This window comes from Chlorocebus sabaeus, chromosome 21, assembly GCF_047675955.1.
Source record: "Chlorocebus sabaeus isolate Y175 chromosome 21, mChlSab1.0.hap1, whole genome shotgun sequence".
Taxonomy (NCBI): Eukaryota; Metazoa; Chordata; class Mammalia; order Primates; family Cercopithecidae; genus Chlorocebus; species Chlorocebus sabaeus.
In genome coordinates, this window is record NC_132924.1 from 107,150,693 (window position 1) to 107,173,172 (window position 22,480).

The following is a 22,480-nucleotide window of genomic DNA, read 5'->3' on the forward strand; positions in this document are numbered from 1 at the left end:
AAAGACAACTGAGCATAGTTACTATCTCTGGGAAGGAGACACAGGGATTTGACAGGAGAGGTATGCAGAGGTAGGTTCAAGTTAATTTTCTACTGATCGGGCTGAGGGGCACTAGTTTCAAGCATGCTCATATTTTTAAAAATAAAATCAGTCAAGCATAGGTCAATGGTGAATCAAGTATTAAACCTAGCTCAGCTCTATGTAAAAATTTAAAAACCCGAAAATTCTAAATTATTTTCTTTTAAAATAATTCTTTAAAATAAAAACAAATCAGTTGAGCTAGTAATACCGACAGTGTAATTGTAGAGGATTATATCAATATTTCAGAATGAATCGGTAACTATAAGATATCAATTTTTTATCTTACACTATTTTGTCTTTCCATATGTGGATAATTGATGATTAATTGATAATCATCCTAAATTGCAGTACAATAAGCTTTGCCAAGGTTAAGTAAGTATATTTATTCTTAAGAAAGGGTACAGTTTATTCTTTACCTATAAACATTGACTAGTTGTTTATTAGAATTTATGATGATAGAATAATGGAATTTAAAAATTCATAGAAATTTAATTCCAGACAGAAATTTAGAGATCAGCTAGTGCTAATCACTATTTTATTTTATGGAAGAGGAGCCTGGGACTCCAGAAGGGTCAACAACTTGCCCCAGATTATTTGGTAAATGGTTGAACTGAGACTTCTGAATTCCATTGTTTTTTCCATGTTGCAATTCATTGAGTAATTACAACTTTTGTCACAGAGGCATTTAAACTATGCGTGTTTCATTTCTTGGAGAGATTCTCTCCCACAGTGAAGAGCATTTTTCACTGGTAAGGTGATATAGATCTTTCAGGATTGGTTTTGATTAAAGCCATCATTGCAGCTCTCTCCACTAAGAGTACCGTGATGGATTTCCTACTATTTCCCAGTAACTGTTTTCTATACACCCGAACCATATTTTATGATTGTAGACAAATGAATAAGAGCAAATACTGAACTAGTGAATAATTCATGTCAAGCATTGTGAACTACTGACAGCATCGTCAAAATGTAAAAATATATTGTTGAGTTTTTCCCCAGTTGTAAAGTTATGCTTAAGTGCCACAGGATTCCTTCATTCAGTTTCCCCAAGGATCTACAATTTCACTTTAAAAGATTTATTCACAGAATCATAAAAGTTTAGAGCTGGAATGTGGTATGATGATTTTGAGTTCTTTTGAGTTTCTTTCTCCCAATAGTGGTCTTTTAAAATTAAAATATACCTAAGAGGATTAACCCAGTAAGCTAACTCATTGTAATGTGTAGTGATTTATCAGATTATGTTTCTTTTTATCAGGAAGTCCCAAGACCTATGAAAGAACACGAATAACGTTAGGAGGAAGGGCAAGTAACATTTTCTGAAGGTTCTTAAGAGAACGAGAGTTTGGGGAGATAAAGATATTGAAGACCAACTATGAACTCAAAGCTCTCTATGACCCAGGCCTGCATATTGACTGTTGGCAGTGCCGCCAGGCACACGAGGTAACTGTGGGAGCAAGTAGAGGAAAAAGCTGTTGTGTCACTATAGAAAGTTCTCTATACTCAGAAGCCTGATTAATTTAGAGTGCCTGAAGTTCCTTGATATTTAAAGGAGAGTGAAAAGCTGAGAAACAGGAGGAAATAATTTTTCTGGAATGAGCATATTTCTCAACAGAGATGTTCAGGCAACTCCTGCTCCTTTGCCCCAGTGCTGTTAGTGACCGCAATGGCACCTGCAGAAACCATGGCTGTGATTGCAGTGAGCGTCTGAATTCCTCCTCCCTTCTGTCCTTGCAGTGCTAATTTCAGAACACATGACTAGCTGTGGGAGTCCAAGCCAGAGAGTAAGTTGGATGTACCAAGGGAACTGTGGTTAGCCTCTAATGTCTTAGAAAATTACTGTAGACACAATAAACAAGCTTTCCTTTTTGATTCCTGATATCTCTTGATAATTTCAGGATTCCTGTTTTCTAGTTTTCTGATCCTTGCCTGCTTCCCATGAGAATACTTCCTGAGGCAGATACCCACAAGCACTGGTTTTATTCTGCCGTGATTCAGAGGATCTTCACCTTGGTTGGGGTAGAGCTACCAGGACACTCTAGTGCTTCTAAAATAGGACTTAAACGTGATTCCTGTCTTTGCTAAACTGAGACAGATGGCCATTCGAAGTTTTCCTTGCACAGTTTTGTTGCCAAAGATTGCCCGCTCCAAGGGTATTTTATTTCATCCATACCTGAGTGAGATAGTTTAATCTCCTATTTCTCATGTTTCGTATTCATATTTTGTTACAATCTGTATCTACAAAGATCTGGTCTTTGTTCTAGTTTCAGAACAATTATTTAAGCAGCCCAAAGAAAATAGAACCAGAAAGGATAGTATTTGCGAGCACACACATCTGTTTGTAGGGCTATTCTGGCAGGAAGCTTTATGGAAATAGATTTGAAAATGCATGTTGACCACAAACAATCCAAGGATTGAAACTGAAACCATTGAGGAAAACCCAAGAATTTCTGGTACATTTTACATTTTTGTCTAGTTTCCTTATTTACCTCTTTCTCTGGCCTAAGTATTTTCAGGCTTAATCCTAACCTTGAATTTTTCATTTCTGTGCTATTGGCCAAGAGATAGAGGATGTGCTTCCTTGGCCTCAAGTAATGTAATTTGGTAATGATATCAATGCCTTTTAATTGTGAGATGATTTATGGTTTGTTGCTCATTCACACCCATTTTCTAATTTTTTTACCATGACCTAACTTTTGGCCTTAATGGCCACCTGATACTATCCCCACTTTAAATGAAAAATCTACAAAGTAGTAGAGTTGGGATAATTACAAATAATTATGGAGGCATAATGTTTTTGTGATATTTATGACTTCTTCCTTCTTTTTTAAAAAAATTCTTTGTTTCTCTGATTAATGGAAGGAGATAGCTGGAGATTAGAAGATGACCAGGAGAGGCTTTGAGGAAGAAATGGTTTGTCTAGAATATATACTAAGAAATGGAATGGCTGTGACATATTTACAGTTATGATAGACATTGCAAAATTGCCTCTAAAGTGGCTATATCATAATGAACTCTCTCAGTAGTATAAAAGTATCTGTTACTCAAAACTTTTTACTTTAAAATGTTTGCCAAGCTAATGAGTAAGGAATGGCAGCTTATCTTAATTTGCATTCTCCTGACTACAGGTGAGACAGAATGTCTTTTCATATGTTTATTAGCCACTTGGATTCACTCTTTTGGAAATTGCCTGGGCATATTCGTTGTCCATTTTTTATTGGGTTGTTTCTTTTCTATTGATTTATTGTCATTTTTAATGTATTCTAGGTAGAATCTTTTGTCTGCTAATATATGTTGTGAACATGTTCTTGTAGCCTATCATTTTCACTTATTTATGTATTTAAAAAGTAATAGTAAGAAAATAAATAGTAAGAGAATGAGTGTTATATGTCAAAAAGAAATACTTAAGATATTGATTTAATGTGAATGTTAAAAAAAAAAGAAAAAAGTGGGATTTGGAGTTGTCTTGAAGAATGGGTGTGGTTTAGAAAGAAGTAGGAAAAAGAAAGTTCTTGGTACATTCCAGAACTATTGAGAAATTGACCTGGCAGGAATAAGGTATTCTCATTAGATGATAATGTCGATGGAACTGGATAAACAGGTTTTGCTTATAGTAAAGGGCCTTAGATAGAAGAGTGAGGAATTTGGAATTCGATGAGAATTTTTAAATTGAAACATGATATTCAATCAATATTTTTAAAAATTAATCAGCCTACAGTGTGTAGAGTGACTTTAGGGCAGAAAGTAATGGATATTAGTGTAACTATTGATGTTAACGGTGAGTTAAGTTGGTAGAGGAGTGAATAAAAAGGAAAGAAATCATTAAAGAGATATTTTAAGGCAAAAACATGGCAGGTCTGGTGATTGGATGCCTTGCAGATTATGAGTGGCTGAGAAATGGAGATGTCATGGGTTACTTGAGAGGAAAAACTGAGCTTTGATGGGGAAATGACATTAAATCCTGGAAATTGGTCAAAGAGTTTGAGAACAGAGAGAGCTGAACAGAATTAATGACTTTGAGATTGTAGTGTTAGGTGACTACAAGATGGAACACAGAAGATAAGCTAAAATTTTCACAATAAATGGAACTTAACAGATGAAGAAAGTAAGGCAGAGTTTAAGCCTCACTGATTTTACAAGGAGAATAGAGGTCAATGTAGACAGAAAGAAAGGGCTGTTCCTTTCTATAACAGGGTATTGGTCTTTGGACCACCCATTTGCTACAGATGACACCTCCCAGGCTCTTAGCCCAGTTATGCGGATAATAATGCGTGTTGCATGTTGCCCCTGCAGGGCGATCTGGTAGTCAGAAGTTCTGCCTGTGGGAACACACGTGAGTTTCTCATGGGGACTTAACTGATCAAGGGAAAACACAGTGCCAACGAGGCAGCTATGAGCCACGGTGATTTTTCTTTCCATACTGATTAAATAAGTCAAATACAACCCAGCACACTCAAAAGCTATGCCTTTTTAATTTTGAGACGGAGTCTCGCTCTGTCGCCCAGGCTGGAGTGCAATGGCATGATCTCGGCTCACTGCAAACTTCGCCTCCCTGCAAACTTCGCCTCCCAGGTTCACACCATTCTCCTGCCTCATCCTCCCGAGTAGCTGGGACCACAGGCATCCGCCACCATGCCCAGTTAATTTTGTATTTTTAGTAGAGATGGGGTTTCACCATGTTAGCCAGGTTGGTCTCGATCTGCTGACCTCGTGATTTGCCCACCTTGGCCTCCCAAAGTGCTGGGATTACAGGCATGAGCCACCACACCAGGCTGCTATGCCTTTTTAAAATAAAAATTGTATAAAATATGACATGTTCTGTATGGAAAAATGTATTTCAGGATTAATAATCATCCTATATTGGGCATATAATCATTCTTTATTTAAACTGTGGGCTGTTTTGTCTACTGATGATTTAACACTGATTCTTTTTTTTCTTCCAAATGCTTTTAATAACATTTTCCTTAAACGTAGTCATGGTATATAGGCAATGAGATAGAAGAAATCAGTGGACTGGAGATGTGCAACAATCTAACTTACCTTAGTTTGGCCAACAACAAGATCATGACAATTAATGGCTTAAACAAGTTACCAATCAAAACACTTAGTCTGGTGAGTCTAACAAAATGTCCTTCTTTATAGAAATAGTAGTTCATATTTTTAGTAACTGCATGAATTATGACTATTTAGGATTCAAATATATAAAGAGCAAATTCCTCCATGAAATGTTATTGTCTTCAGTTGTGTTTACTCCTTTCTTTACCATTTGCATGTGTGTGTGCGTGTGTGGTTGTGAGAGACAGAAAGCAATATTTCATGCTAAAGTAAAATGATTTGCTAATTTGTTATCCAAATTCAATATTTTAAATGATTGACTTTTTTATACTAGGGAAGAAAGGTATACTTTTAGCATGTATTTACAAATATTTTTTATAATATCTTATTGGTGAAAATAACATTTAAGGATACTTAAGCATAGTATTTATTGCTGTTAACACTTTAACTGCTTTCAAATGAACCACAAGATGTTTTCTGGGTACTGAATTTTGACAGTCCTTTTATTTTAACATGTGTTAGTCTTCCACTCTAGAAAATAAAAAATAGTGCTAAGAATAAATGAACAATTCCAATCAGAAAGTTTAAATGTGATTATTTTTTCCCACAGAGGGCACTCTTTTGAAGCTGTGTGACCTGCTGTGTGACTATGACTCAATTTTCAGAAATTCAGCAGGATTCTAATAGTCCCAAAGATATGCACAATATTTTTGAAATAACGGTATAGCTCCCTAACTTGGGGGTCTACAGTATTGTCTGTAAAATATCCAGGATTCTTTCTTCTCCTTCCTCCTACCTCTTACCCCCTTGGGTGGCTTTGCTGTTCTTCATTACATCTATCATGGGGTGGGCAGGTGGGATTTCAAGCCATGAGGCTTGTAGCTTGTAAATTTCTTACGAGAACTATCCCACAGAGGGTTGTTGAAACTGTTGCTTGAAATGCCATCTTGGGCCATGCACTACAATTCATGCCTGTAATCTCAGCACTTTGGGAGGCTGAGGTGGGAGGATCACTTGAGTCCGGGAGTTTGAGACCAGCCTGGGTAACATAGCCAGACCCTGTCTCTACAAAAAATAAAAAATTCACTGGGCATGGTGGCGCAAGTTTCTAGTTCCAGCTACTTAGGAGGCTGAGGTGGGAGAATCACTTGAGCCCAGGAGGTCAAGGCTGCAGTGAGTCATGATCATGTCGCTGTACTGCAGCCTGGGCAACAGAGTGAGACCCTGTCTCAGAAAACAAAACAAAACAAAAAAAAGAAATGACATCTTGGATTATCTGCTGATTTTTGACATATGCAATACACTATTTCTGTCTTATTTAACCATAGATCACTGAAGATTGGCTATGTGTTAATTTTTTTTTCCCTTAGCTTAGAGCTCGAAGTGCTTTCTTAAAACTCTTCCAGGCTGGGCGTGGTGGCTTATGCCTGTAATCCTAGCACTTTGGGAGGCCAAGGCAGGTGGATCACAAGGTTAGGAGTTCAAGACCAGCCTGGCCAAGATGGTGAAACTCCATCTCTACTAAAAATACAAAAATTAGCTAGGCGCGGTGGCGGGCGCCTATCATCCCAGCTACTCGGTAGGCTGAGGCAGGAGAATTGCTTAAACTCAGGAGGCAGAGGTTGCAATGAGTCGAGATTGTGCCACTGTACTCCAGTCTGGGTGACAGAGAGAGCCTCTGTCTCAAAAAAACAAAATAAAACGAACAACAACAACAAAAACCACAAACCAAACCTCTTCCATTCCTGCAGTGAGTTAGGTTGGGATAAAGTACTGGCATCCCAGTACTGAGGATGAACCTGAGGGTTTAATAATTTTCCTGATCTTTCATGTTTTCTGCCCACGAAGGCATGTAAGCCAAACATAAATGAAAACGAATTTGATAAATTAGATTGAAAATGTTCAAGTTAGAAAAGAAAGTCACATTTTAAAATTATGACAGTCTGAAGGATTTTTTAGCAGCATGTATGCTTCATTTTGTGGTCTGTTGGAATCTTGTTCTTTTCTTTACGTATCTTCTCTGTATTGATGTTCCCATTCATTTAAAGTGGAGCATGGTAAATAGAAAAAGATATAGGGGTGTGCTTAAGGAAATTAGAATGAACTCATTATTAAGAATAATAATATGTAGCATTTTCATCCTAAGAGTGTGTTTCAATTGCAAAATAAATAATCCATGTTGACAGTTCTGTCTCAGGTAGCTTTTAGAAAAAGGATAGAATACTTCTATTTTCTTAGATTTGGTGGATTGTTCCCAATCTCTGCCCTCATCACCCAAGATCAACTAGAATACATGGAATATACTATCATTCATTTTTCTTAATTTTTTGAGAATAGAAAGGTTTTCTTTTCCAAAGTTTAATAAAATCTGTAAAATTTGTTTCAATAGTTTTTAATGCTTTTATTTTTAATTCATGGAATCAGGAAACCAGCAGCTTTAGTTACTATTGAAAATAATTTACAATTTAGAGAAAAAAGAACAACTCACCATACAAATCAACTGTTAATTCTCGCATATCAACTTTTGTGATTAATATAAGTGGAAAATGTGGTTCGCTAATGGGCTGTTCTGTCACCCAGCTTCTTAGCAAGTAATAACAATGCATTCCAAACTTTAAAATTCATTTTGTCACAGTAAACACTGCTTGTTTTTTTCTTCCAAAATTGGTTGGTTAAGAATGTTTCCAATTTCATTTATTCAAGAAAATGGCTTTATTCTAAAAGTCTTTTCCCAGATAATCATTATGAAACAAGCAGAAAGAAGTTTTTGTGCAGAAGCTGGATGTCTACTTTTAGGAGAGATGCACTGGTTTTTCAGCATTGGATAAAGAGTTTAACTAGAAAACTTTCAATTCAGAAATTCTGTGATTCTAAATTTTTTCAGTTCTGGTTTCTTTTATGACTATAGGCTATCTAATTAAACTTTTCTATGCTCACTCTTCTCATGTCATCTACCACTTTGAAAGCCATTAGAGATACTGTGGGAAGAATTAGTCTATCTACCACACCTAAAGGACTTCAAAGTTCTCTGGGAAGAAGTGTATTAAAAAGAATTACAGTCTATCTACCACATCTAAAGAATTTCAGAGTTCTTTAGGAAGAAATATATTGTATATAAATTTGATATGTGGGGATATTTTGAATAGGCTACTGGGGTCTTATTGCAGTATGTTAAATTAATATGGATATGATGTTAAGTTTGGTGTAGTTTTTTTCTTTCCCTTTTCTATTATACTTTATATAACTTTTTTGAACTCTGGACAGAAGGAAATTTGGCTGTACTTTGGCAAATGGATTATGGGTATTTTTTTCTATTATGATATTTTTCTAAAAATAAAAAGAATACTATGATAAACCCTTGTATGCTATCACTTAGCTTTGTAGATTATCAACATTCTATTAACATGTTTTTAAAGCCATAGAATTAAACTAATGAACACAAATCTTGCTCATTATTGAAATGAAATTTTTTTAAAAAAATAGGATGAAAATGAGCTCTTGCTATCAAATGTACCAGGGAAAATACAGAGGGAAGAGAATTATTGTTATTGTTATTTGTTGTTATGGGTATATGGAGATTGGGGAAGAAGACAACATTTCAGTCTTAAATCTTTGTTTTATTCTTATTGGTGAGGAAGATGCTTTTGTGTGAATTACTGAAAAACTTGGTTTGGTTATCTACTGTTGGATAACAAGCTACCACAGTTTTAGTGACTTGGAAAAATAACCATTGTATTAACTAACAATTCTGCAATCTGAGCCAGGCTCAGCTGGGAGGTTCTTCCACTGGGCTTGCTGCATTAGCTGGCATATTGGTTGGGGGCTTGGCTCAGTTGAGAGGCTGGGATGGCTGGGTTTTTCTATTTAGTGTCAGGACGTCTCCCCATGTGACATTTCCTTTTCCATATAACCTCTCCAAAAGTTCTCTCCAACAGAGTAACTGCAGTTCTTATGTGGTAGCTCAGTACTTCTGACACACAAAAGCAGAAGCTGCCAGGCCTTCTTAAGTCTTAGGCTTGGAACTGGCATACTTCTACCATATTCTTTGGTGAAGCTAAGTCATAGGTCCAGCCTAGTTTAAGAGGAGGGGACCACGGCCAGGTGCAGCGGCTCACACCTGTAATCCCAGCACTTTGGGAGGTCAAGGTAGGTGGATCACTTGAGGTCAGGAGTTTAAGACCAGCCTGGCCAACATGGTGAAACCAAATATACAAAAATAAGCAAATATCTACCAAAAATACAACAATAGGCCAGGCATGGTGGTGCGCGCCTGTAGTCCCAGCTAGTCGGGAGGCTGAGGCAGGAGAATCACTTGAACCCTGGAGGCAGAGGTTGCAGTGAGCCGAGATCGTGCCACTGTGCTCCAGCCTGGGCTACAAAGCCAGACTCCTTCTCAAAAAAAAAAAAAAAAAAAAAAAAAAGAGTGGAGGGAACTGCACAAGGGCAGGAATAACTGGGGGCATAACTCATTGAAGAACACTAAGATAACAGACTACTAGCACCCTCACCACATGAGTGATTATATTTAGGGTGTTGCTGAAAACAAAATGTATGTGAGGATTATAATAGTCAAGTGAGTCAAGTGGCTTCTTGTGATGATGATGAAATAATTACATTAAATTTATATTTCTAATGATATATCTGGAGTTATGCTATCATTACATTTTAGGTGTGCGGTGTTAAAAGCTTAAATTACCTGCCTTTTTCTTTCTTACTGATTTGAATACTCATCTTGCTTTAACCTTAATGAAAATGTTATATTCTGAGTTTTCCAGCTGAAACACTGGAACTTCTTTCTGGGATATGTGTATGTGTTTAGAGTGGTGAATGATGGAAATGGGATGGAGGGAAGGACAAGCATGCCTTACTGATTTTTTTAGAGAGATTTGGGTCAGTATCCAAAATGAAAACTTGCCATTACAACTTTTCCTTGAGAGGTCTTTGAGACATTAAATGTATTTTGTCTATTTTAGAGCAATAACCAGATTGAGACAATCACAGGTTTGGAGGATCTAAAAGCCCTACAGAATCTGGATCTGTCCCACAATCAGATAAGCAGCCTCCAAGGCTTAGAGAATCATGACCTCTTGGAAGTGATCAACCTGGAAGATAATAAGGTAGTGTTGTACTTCACATGTCTTGGTTTCAGTGTTGACATAAGAGGACATATTAGAGAAGCACAGACACTTCATTTTTGGTTTCTCAAGGGTGGACACATTAAATGCCAGCTTAGAAATATTGTTCTAGCAAAATTCCTAGAGTAGTTGCAGAAGGATTGTTTTTAAAAAGTACTTAAAATCTTAATTATTGAAAATGTGATGATTCCTAATTACATTATTTTTAAGGTTTAAACTGCAACCACGTGTGGGTGATTTTCTAAAGTATACGTGTTCATACAAAATTTTGTGTAGAAATGTGGCAGTAGGAATGTCTGAAATATCGGAGTAAGGAGGTTGGAGATATCAGAATAGCCATAGGCTGGTGGTGCTCCGTGTCTGCCATTTAAAGAAAAGTCTAGGGCCTTGGTAAGGGAAGTGTTGGGAAGATGTTGGTCAAAGGATACAACATTTCGGTTACATAAGGAGTTTGTCCCAGAGATCTATTGTATAACATGGCAATTATAGTTAATAAAAATATATTGTATTTTTCCATGCTTAGAGAGCAGATTTTAAACATGTTTACCACAAAAATGATTACTTTGCAAGGTAACACATATGTTAAAAAGCTAGATTTAGCCATCCCACAATGTAACATGATGATGTGATGAATTTTAAGTCATCGTGTTGTACACAATAAGTACCTATAATTTTATATGTCAATTTAAAAAAAATTAAAACGTTAAAAAATGCAAATACCTTAGAAAAGGCTTAAACCCTTAAAACTAAAGAGAAGAGGCACAGGAAGGGAGTTCTTATATACCAATCTACACAATGGGTTGGGGACTGGGTTTATTCAAATTTTCATGTCTGGCTTAATAATGCACACTTTACTTCAAAAATCACAGAAACGGGCTTTCACTCTTATATTTTATTTTTAATAAAGAATTTGTGCTCCTAATCATGGTATATTAAGTTGGTAACTTTACCTGACTTCTTATGCTATAAGGTCTACAAAGTTATTTTATTTATATTGAATACTTCATCACATTTTTGGGAGAACACTTTCATAAGGAGGTTGAATGTTTATTTCTTCATGAAAATGAAAAGTTGGGCTGAGCCTGAAAGGGACAGTTGGTGTCAGCTCAAGTGAGCTGGCGTGTAGTGGGGATCTTGCTGTGTTCTGCTGTGGTGGTGCTTGTCAGTTTTGCGTGATGAGCCTTGTTTTCCAACAAACTTCCCTCATCTGTTAGGTTGCTAAGAATCAAGAAGAGTCAGTTATTAGTCCTGGGAACAGATGAGTTTTCAATCACAGACAAAACTGTTCCTCTTCATTCTCCTTGACTTGTGTGTGTGTGTATATATACATGTGTATGTGTGTGTGTATATATATATATATATATATATATATATATATATATATTTTTTTTTTTTTTTTTTGAGACGGAGTCTCTCCCTGTCGCCCAGGCTAGAGTGCAGTAGCGTTGTCTCGGCTCACTGCAAGCTCCACCTCTCGGGTTCACGTCATTCTCCCACCTCAGCCTCCCGAGCAGCTTGGGACTACAGGCGCCTGCCACCACGCCTGGCTAATTTTTTTGTATTTTTAGTAGAGACGGAGTTTCACTGTGCTAGCCAGGATGGTCTCAATCTCCTGACCTCGTGATCCACACACCTCGGCCTCCCAAAGTTCTGGGATTACAGGCGTGAGTCCTTGAATTGTATGTTTAGTTGTTTTGGCAACTTCTCCAGTTAATTCTAATGGACAATCTTTGTTCACTGTACCACGTGTCTTAGGAAGTCCACACAATCTCCGTCTGGTGTGGTTTTAGTGTCCTTTTTCATGCATTTGCCATCGAAGACTGAGTTTTAGAAAATGTCTTACTTAAAATGGTTCTCACATATATACAAGGGCTGTTGAAAAGGTGGAAAACACTCATTAAATCTCAACTCAATGCATCTAAGGATTTAGGAAAAGGAGTAACAGTAATGATAATAGTAACAATTCTGGTCATAAAATAATCTAGAGATATTTGTTGAGGATCTTTATGCACCAGGCACTTTCCTAAGCACTTTATCTCATTTAATCCTCATTATAACCCTATTATTCATTTTACAAATGAAGAAACAGGGGCAGAAAGAGGTTAAGTAACTTGCCCAAAGTCATATATCCAGCAAATAGCAGAGCCAGTCTGCAAATAGAGAGCGGTTTGCCTCCAGTTTCAATGTTCTTAACCTCTGCAGGGTGATATAGTACATAAAATGCTAATGGGCCTCCCTTCTGAAAGGGCCTGTTGTAATGCCCCAATACAGTGCTTTCTCAGCGAAACGTCATGTGAGCCACAGATGTGAGCCACAGATGTAATCTAAAATTCTCCAGTAGCCGCAGTAAAAAGGTGCAAAGAAACAGGTGAAATTAATTTTAATAATGCATTTTACTTAACCCAGTAGATCCAAAATGTTGTCATTTCAACATGTAATCTACATACAGACTTATTGATGAGACATTTAACTTTCTATTGTTTCATACTCAATTTCTGACATCCGGTGTGTATTTTACACTTAAAGTATGTCTCAATTCATCCTGGCCATATTTTAAGTGCTGGGCAGCTGCATGTGACTAGTAATTATCATATGGGACAGCGCAGATCTAGAAACACCTCACAAATAGCATGTCGTTCTCTTCCATTTCAAGAGACTTTTCAAATTGTATTTGACGAACTTTAAAGAAAAAAGAGGAGTATCATCATGTGAAGAAAGGAGTTTATAATTTTCAAATGTTAAAGAGGATCCGTTAAAAAAAAATGGCCACGTGTCCCAAAGGGGGATCCTTTGGCACCCATGAGGTCTGTAACAATCACCTTATTCCCCGGCTCCCCCCTGGGCAGGTTGAGGAGCAACCAGCAGTACTTTGAAATATTCTTTGAGGCTTCAGGAGAGTTCCTCAGAGAACTCTCCAGGACTGCTGAGAATACTGTGTATCAGGGATGGAAAATTTATCATTAGGCAGAAACATAACCTAACTTCTGCTTCTCATATGATTAATCTGACATTAAGAGTATTGTTTTATCGGTAGCACTGCATCACTATTATGTACTTGGTTTTAGCAGTTGAGACATTGTAGCACCCACATGTGATCATTTGAACATCTTTTTAAGGCCACTTGAGAATGTTTACCATCAGCTGGGGGTTTGAGGACCTTAGTTACCCTCTACTATGTAGTCTTGTTAGATTTTACATCATTTCCAGCATTTAAAACATATCCCAAGCTGTTAGCTCTATTATAACCTCAATCCTTTCTTCTAGAAGCAAGATATCAGTTTAGGAGTGACTTAGAAAAACACTGTCTTACTTCTCTAAGTCTCAGTGTCATTATTTCACACTGTCGGTTCCCAATTACTTTTCTGAATTTTTGTGAGGATTTGCAAGGTAATACTCATAAAGCAATGGAAGCATGGAGAGAACTTGAATCCTAAGTAATAAAAGTGCTCCTCCCAGAGCTTCCTGTCTCTTCATTCTTTGCAGTGCTCTGGCTTTCCTTCTAAATCATTCTCCTTGAATGCTGATGGGGACAATGGCAGCTGAAGACCATTATTCCACTCTATTTTTGTGATGCTTTGTATAGGCAGAACATTCTTTGCCGAGGACTCCTTGCTTCTTGTTGTTCAAAGACAGATGCCATTTGATGTCCCTGGCAAGCAATGTGCATTACCCCCTTCTTCACTGAACCTTGGCTCACACTTCTCTTCACATATATGAGCAAAAGGAACTTTGGGGACATTAAACCCAATCAGACTTCTAAGTGAACTTTATTTCTCTCTGGATTTAAGTTTGTTAGGTTAGGCCTATAATGAGAAGGGTTGGACTGGGTGAGTCCTTGGGGCCTGCAGGGGCTGAAAACATTGATGCAGAGGCATACCATTGATGCCAGTGTGATCAGATCTCCTGCTAAAGTCAATCTCCATTCCACCTGGCCAACATACACCTGCCCTGGGATGCAAGCAGGAGGGAGGCTCCTTTGGAAGTCTTTGGCCTCCTTACACCCAAAGGTGATGCCCAAGGCAGGATACCCTGATCTGCTCAGCAACTGCTCTCTGGATAGTCTTGGCTCTCTGCAGAGAGTGCTAATGGGTGCACGCTTTGAGTCCAGGTTTTGATGCTGCTTCATCACTTTTAGAAACAATTTTTGAACTCTCAGATCAAGGTGAATGTGACTTTCCCCTTTGCCCCGACCCCTTTCTTAACGCTTATATCCCGGTGATGGACTTGGCCTGCTTCCTAGTGCCTTGGCTCCATGATGATGGGTCAGCAGGGAGAGTTGCCCTTTGCCTGCTTTAGCACTGGCTTACTGAGTAGAGTGCCGGCCATTGACCAGGAGAGCACATGTTCCTCGCCATCTGACTTGGTTAGGCCGGCTACGCAGGACTGGCTGTCAGTGGCCAGTTTATGTGACTGGGGATGGAGACCAGCACTCTCAGGGGCAGCTGGCGGGGTGAGTGCTCCCTTGCAGAAGGAGTGGGAATGTTAAGTCAGCCATTTTCTTCTGATCCTCATGCAGATCCAGCGTCTTTCCACCTCTGGAGCTTCATAACATCTGATGTCTCTGCTGGAAACTTTTCCCCTCATCTTCAAAAAAATTCACTTCATTTCATTTAAGCCTCTGGCAAACTCTCACAAAAAATGGCCTCTGACCCCCCTCTGGCCTCTCCAGCACCCCCTCCCTGTTTTCTTTATCCCTTTACACTTCTTAATTTATCATTAGTACTTACTAGTACCTGAGATTGTGTCATATTGCATATTCTAGTTTCACATCTGTTAGAGTTCACTGGCTTTCCAACTAGAATGTTAGCTTCAAGAGCTCAGGGACTTTATCTTGCTCACTTTGAGCAATGCCTGGCTCAGAGATGGCACTGAAGAATATTTGTTGTCTTGGCTCCAGGCATGGTGACTCACATCTGTAATCCTGGAGCTTTGGGAGGCCAAGGTAGGCTGATCACTTGAGTCCAGGAGTTTGAGACCAGCCTGGGCAACACAGCAAGACTCCCATCTCTTCCCCCCACCAAAAAAAAATAATAAATAACTGGGCATGGTGACATGTACCTGTAGTCCCAGCTACTTGTGAGGTTGAGGCAGGAGGATGGCCTGAGTCTAGGAGTTTGAGGCTGCAGTAAGCTATTATCACATCACTGCACCTCAGCGTGGGCAACATCACGAGACCCTATCTCTTAAAAAAAACAAAGAATATTTGTTGACTGAATGCAGGACCCTCAGGAACTCTCAGGAATACCCAGATTTGCCTCCCTTCTATCAAGTGCTCGGTTGATGTTTGAGATGCATGGGACGAGATTCTGGAATGATTGTGTATAAGAAGTGAGGCTCGAGTGTCTTCCTACAGGGCAGAGAAGGGAGATGTGACTGGAGATCAGAGGAGTGGTTTGAGCTGAGTGCATGAGGGCCTCCAATCAGGTAGCAGTAGTGAGGAAGGGGAAGGAAGGCTGGGGTCTAGAGGTGTTTCTGAGGAAGAATTACTAGGGCAGATTGGAGGTGGTGGATGAGGAAGAAAATGTTTCTGAGGACGACTCCCGGGTTTGCAACTTAAGTGACTCAGGTGACTGGGTGACAGTGCTGCCATCCAGCCTCCTTACTGTCATCCAGAGCCCCTGGGGCATGGTTCTTTATCTTGTCCTAAACCTTAGAGGCAGAGTGTCCCATTTCAACAGCAGGGTGGGGGCATGCTGTGCCAGTTGTCTGTGACAGAAGGCAAGCCCTGTCCATGGAGCCACTTCTCTTGGAAGCTAATCCTTACTAAGTATAGCAGGTGGAATTGTGTGCCCCTCTCCTCGAAAAAGCCTACCCCCAGGAAACTGTGAATGTCCCCTCATGTGGAAAAGGGATCTTTGAAGATGTAATCAAGTTTGGAATCTAAAGAGAAGAACATCCTGGATGTAGGGTGGCCCTAAACCCAATGTCCTGATAAGAGGCTGAAGGGAAGAAGACACACACACACACACACACACAGAGAAGGCCATGAGATGACCCAAGCGAAGATGGGGCAGAGATTAGAGTTATGTTGCTGAAAGCCAAGCAAGGTCTGGAGTTACTGGAAGCTGGAGAAGGCAGGGAAGGGTTCTCTAGAACCTTCTGAGAGAGCGCGGGACTGCTGACACCTTGATTTCAGACTGCTGGTCTCCAGAACTGTAGCAGGAAGAAATTTCTGTTGTTTTAGGCCTCCAGGTTTGTGGTAGTTTGTTATGTAAACCCTAGAAAACTTATATATCAAGTAAAATTCTATGTCTGGGGACTAGAGTATGAGGTCTGAAAGTTATTCTTCACTATGGTCTTTTGTAATTTCTGCTTTTTATGTTTTATTGAAGAAATTTTTCTATACCCCAGGTTTTAAATATTCTCATATATTTTCTTATAATTTCAAGTTTTGTTTTTTCATATTTAGTCTTTAATCCAATTGGGATTTACTTTTGTGGGTAGTGTGAGGTGGGCATCTCATTCCCAGGTAGGAAATAAATTGTCCCAACATTTCAGAATTCTGATTAATACTGGTAAAATATTCTATTGAATGGATATGTCAGGATTTATTGAGTCATTTACTTATTGAAATTTATGTTTAAAATTTGTTGTAGTGTATATTCTTATATAAACCTTTAAGTATATTTTAAATGATTTACTTAGGATAGATTCTTGGAAATACTGTTACTGGATATAGGCATTTTTAAGACTCTTACTATATTTCATACAGGTTCATACTAATTAATATCCTACCAGTTAGAATACTATATTATAAGCACATCTTACTACACCTTTGTGAGCAAATATCTTTTAAAAATTATGTCACTCTGGTAGACAAAAACAGTATTTTGCATTATTTTATATAAAAATTTTTTGATTACCCATGAGGTTAAACATTTTTTTGACCTGTTTGTTAGACACTTAGTTTTCTTTTTAGAAATTGTCTATTCATGCCCTTGACTATCATTTATATTATTATCGTTCTACTTTTCATTATACTCATTGTACTTTTGCTATACATTTGAAAGTAATTTCTGAAGTCTATCATTATTTTTCTTTGTGTCTTCCTTTATTATTTTTAAAATGTTTATGAAGTCTTTCTCTGTTCTGAAATCTGTTAGGTATTCACCTAAACTTTTTCCCCCTGGTTTCTTTTATTACCTTTCAACTCTTAATCCATAATTTATTTTATGGTATAATTGAAACAAACATTTTAATTTATAGGAGGAATAAGATCTAGTATTCAATAGCACAATGGGGTGACTATAGTTAATAATATTTTACTGTATATTTCAAAATAACTAAAAGAGTAGAATTGTCACATTTCTAACACCAAGAAATAATAAATGCTTGAGGTGATGGATACCCCAGTTACCCTGATTTGATCATTACACATTGTATGCTTGTATCAAAATATCACATTTACCCCATAAATATGTACAACTCTTATGTATCCACAATAACTAAAAATGTAAAAAATCAATTTACTTTTTTCAATAACTAATAGTAATATAATAACAGCTATCATGTATTGAGGACCCATTATGTCCCCAGCCTTGTGCTAACCAATTCACATTAATTAACTCATTTAACAAATAGTTTTATTGAATAAGACTAATTTTCTCACTGATACAGAAATAAATATTTTCTGAAGTATTTATTATGTTCCATTGATCTGTCTGTTGATTCTTATTCTAGTAATGCACTTACCAACATCATCAACTAGTTGATAGATCCCCACAGTTTGAAAAATATTTGTGGTTCATCTTTTAAATATACACCATTCTTATTTCTCTTAAGATTCTACTAAGATACAGAAAACTTAGATAAAACTAGTTGTCTTTAGTTTAGTGGAGAACTCAGGCCTGCTGCAACCCAAATTCTAACCCTGGCCAAATTCAGGAAGTCAAGCAATCTTGTTTTTTCTTTTTTTCTTTTTCCCCCTTCTTAAAATTGTGAAACAAAACCAATACTGAAAAGATCTGTTTCTGGAGTATTTATTCTGTTCCATTGATCCATCTGTTGATTCTTATTCCAGTAATGCACTTACCAACATCATCAGCTACTTGATGGGTTCTCTGCAGTTTGAAAAATATTTTTCTGCGCAGATTTATGTTTAAATGTGGCAGTGAAAAAAATTTTAATGGTTGTACCCAATTGTTTTCTAAGAAGACAAATATATATGTATATGTATGTGTGTATATATAACATATATTTATATATGCTTATATATTTTTATATATTCACATATATAAATATATATTCACATATAGAAATTATATATGTATATATAATTTTTTTTAAAATAAAACTTTGGTAGTTCCTTTGAGATCTGGATGGTGATGCTTAGTGATTATGGCCTTGAGGGAAATGGTAAAAGAAGAAAAGAAGAGGAAGTCAACACATGCTTTGGGGATGGGGTTGTGGACTATCGTCAGTAGGGGCAAAGGAGGTGAGAGAATGGGCTGGACTGGAGTCTAGGGATCAACTGTACTAAGATGACATTCTTGGCAGCAGATGACTAAACTTCCTGTAGGAACATAACTTTTCCGGCAGTATTTCACTGGAAGCTGTTTGCTATTGTCTCTACTCCTGCTGTAAAAGTCTGTTATGCACACAGTCCTGGCTTTGTGGCCTTTGCAGAGAAAAGATGTGAGGGTGGAGTCCTTGGGGTAGGTTGTGCAGGAGAGGGAGGGCGCATGCAGGGCAAGCAGTATCTGTGGCACTTTGCTAATTCAGTAGACATGGGGAGGTGAAGCCAGGCCACCCCATACCTTCTCCCCTCTCACCTCATCCTACCCATGGAAGGCCAGGAAGGGAAAATGGGTCCCTTTCATTTGACTCTCAAAAAGCCAACTGATCCCAGCTGACATCTTGTGGCAGTATAATTTTGTATATTCCATGACCACTGTGTTCATGATGTTTGAAACATATCAAGATCTTTCCATGTCAATCACTGTAAATATCACTATCCTCTAAAATGAGCATGTAGTGTTGCTACTATAGGACTGTACTATTACCCATTTAATTACATGATCGTGGTGTTCTTAGGAATTTACACTTTTTTTACTTTTGTTGATAATGTTAGGCTGAATGTTCTTGTATCTAATTTTTTTACAAAAAATTAGAATATAGAATATTTCACATGTAGAAATTACATATTATATATAATTTTTTTTTTAAAGAAAAGAATTTAGTGGTTCCCTTTAGATCTGGATGGTGATGCTTAGAGACTATGGCCTTGAGGGAAATCTAATGTTTACCAAAAAATTAGATACAAATGATCTCTTTAGTATAAGCCTCTTGAAGTGGGAAAGCTGGTTCATAGCTTATGAAACACATGAAACACAACAGGTTGCCCTGTAGAAAGAATGCACCAGTTTCCACTCTCACTAGCAATGTATGCAAATGCACATGGCCACGACTTGTTGGTGAGACGTGATAAATGAAGGAACACATCTCTTAACATTAATGTTAGGTCCAAAAACAAGAGCAGGCCAGTGTGGTGGCTCATGGCTGTAGTCCTAGCACTTGGAAATGGGAAGTTGAGGTGGGTGGGTTGCTTGAGCCCAGGAGTTTAAGAACAGCCTGAGCAACATGGCAAAACCCTGTCTCCAAAAAAATAGAAAAATTAGCTGAGCTTGACAGTGCACACTTGTAGTCCCAGCTACTTGGGGGTGGGGGGCTGAGGTAGGAAGATTCCTTGAGCTAGGGAGGTCGAGGCTGCAGTGAGCTGTGATCATACCACTGCACTCCAGCATGGGTGACAGAGCGAGACCCAATCTCAAAAAAAAAAAAAAAAAAAAAAAGAACAAGAGCAGGTGGAATGCTAGAAGAAAATTAATCCATTGTTCACAAGTTTACTTTTCCACTTCCCTGAATAATACAATAGAAAACAATTGATCCCTTTTTTAAAAAAAAAAAGATAATCCAAATGGCAGGCTGATGGACAGTTTAGTCATCTTATGGAAAAAGATGTGTATAATAGTATAATGTTGCTCTAACAAGATTAACGTGTGCAGGTTGTAGATTGCAACTCTGGTGTTCACCTTTCATATTATATCTTTGAAAATGGCATCCTTTGAACATGGTGCATCTGTTTGTCCTCTGACTTGGCTTTGGGTCTAGTTTGCATTTTAATTGTGTATTGTGGTTGGATAACTCAGGAGTTATTGGTGACCCTTCTGTTGGAGTGCATTCCAATGCATGCAGAAATGATTTGGAGAAAAATAGAAATGAAAAAGTGATGATTAATTTTTTGCAAAAGTTTAATATCTACACTTGATACAAAATTGTAATTATGCTAATTACAAAAATTTAAACAAACCTATTTGCCTTTAATTTAGTGGAGAATTCAGGCCTGCCACAACCCAAGTGCTGTTCCTGGTCAAATTAAGGAACTGTCAAGCAATCATTTTTTTTTTTCTTTCTGTTCTGCTACCTTTTAAAATTGTGAAATACAACCTATACAGAAAAGTATATAAAACGTAAGTGTACAAGTTAGCTAAAGAGTTCAAGGTGAACAGTACACACCCATCAAGAAATACGTCATACAATTTTTAGTTTTTTACCTTTCCTTGAATTAATTCTCTGGTGGAAAAAGTGATAAAGCCATATATGTGCATGCAGTAAGAAGACTTTGGCCGGGCGCGGTGGCTCATGCCTGTAATCCCAGCACTTTGTGAGGCCGAGGCAGGCGGATCACAAGGTCAGGAGATTGAGACCATCTTGACCAGCATGTTGAAACCCCGTCTCTACTAAAAATGCAAAAATTATCTGGGCGTGGTGCTGTGTGCCTGTAATCCCAGCTACTCTGAAAGCTGAAGCAGGAGAATCGCTTGAACTAGGGAGTCGGAGGTTGCAGTGAGCCGAGATCACACCACTGTACTCCAGCCTGGCAACAGAGTGAGACTCCATCTCAAAAAAAAAAAAAAAAAAAAAACAACAAAAAAACAAACAAACAAAAAACACACAAATGACTAAGGTGGCAGAAGCAGGATTGGGAAAGGAAGTTGGGGGGCTGGTAGACTAGGAACAGGGGTGGGGTGGGTAACCAGGTCATCCTTGGATGCATTTTTGTACTGTTTTTTTGACTGTGAATGCTATTTTATTTCTGCCTTAAAGTGAACATGGGTAAGAGGAGGAAACTTACTGTTCCCTACCTAGAGAAGAAGTGGTTGTGTGCATGCATGTTTATAGAAGGGGTATGCACTCATTCCCTTGTTCTGTGTAGTTCTGTGGAATTCTCATTAAAAAGCTGGACAGAGCAATTTTTAAAATAACTTGAATTGAAAGGACCCAAACTGGCTCCTATTGTGTTATGTTTTCTGTTGTGTTTATGCATTTAGTCTGTTGGTACTTTTTTTTCTTTGATTGAACAGATTGCTGAGCTGAGAGAAATAGAATACATCAAAAATTTACCCATCCTTCGAGTTCTCAATCTTCTGAAAAATCCAATTCAGGTGAAACATTACTTATCTCAGGGGAGGGAGAGAGAGAAGAAAGTGGGAGGGTGGAGGGGAACTGTCTAGGAATTCTTTAAGAAGTACTTTTGGTAAAAGAATATCAGGAATGTGACTAGAATTTGTCTATTTTCCTTCTCTCTAAGGAAGGATTTAGTAGTACCTACAGTGACCATTTTTTTTTTTAAGACTTAAGATCTTCTTTCATGACTAACAAGCTGTCACATGACTGTCAGTGAAGGAAAGCCTGAAACTGAATATCATTTAGTTGCTCTGCTGGTCATTTGTGACTCATCCCTGGTGGTACTAAAGGTTACAGGAAAGAGGTAATAAGATTACAGAACAATGTTCTCTCACATTAGACAATGCAAGACATAGGTGGAGACAGAATGTGATTCCTATTTTATAACAAGGGAAAGAAAATCTAAGATTAGATACCTAATTTACCTGGATATAGCCATGAAATTGATGTATATGTAAAATAATTATAGAGCAAAATAATACATTTCCCAAGAGTTCTTCACACCTCTGGGTTTGAAGGATCGGGGACTGTGTTTCGAGTCCCTCTCTTTCTCTCCATTGATTGATGCTTTCTCCCGGCCTCCTTTCCTCCTTCCTTGTCTGCTTGTCCTTCATTCCATTCTTCTACCTGTATCCTTCACTTAGTTTCCACAGGCTCTTGACTTTGCATGTAGCTCTTAGTAACCTTTTTGTGTGTATCTTGATGAAAATGTCTAGATAGGTGAAAAAAAATATAAGAAAGATTTA

The 22,480-nt window shown here is 37.9% G+C and overlaps 1 protein-coding gene across 2 annotated transcripts in view; it reads left to right on the forward strand.

Moving 5' to 3' along the window:
- LRGUK (leucine rich repeats and guanylate kinase domain containing) overlaps positions 1-22,480 on the forward strand; it is a 130,203-nt gene that overhangs the window by 26,011 nt on the left and 81,712 nt on the right. For both annotated transcript variants that reach the window (XM_007982970.3, XM_007982967.3), the window contains exons 6-8: positions 5,066-5,190; positions 10,107-10,250; positions 21,632-21,712. In XM_007982970.3, coding sequence (XP_007981161.3) covers positions 5,066-5,190; positions 10,107-10,250; positions 21,632-21,712 — 350 coding nt within the window. The remainder of the gene's footprint in view (positions 1-5,065; positions 5,191-10,106; positions 10,251-21,631; positions 21,713-22,480) is intronic.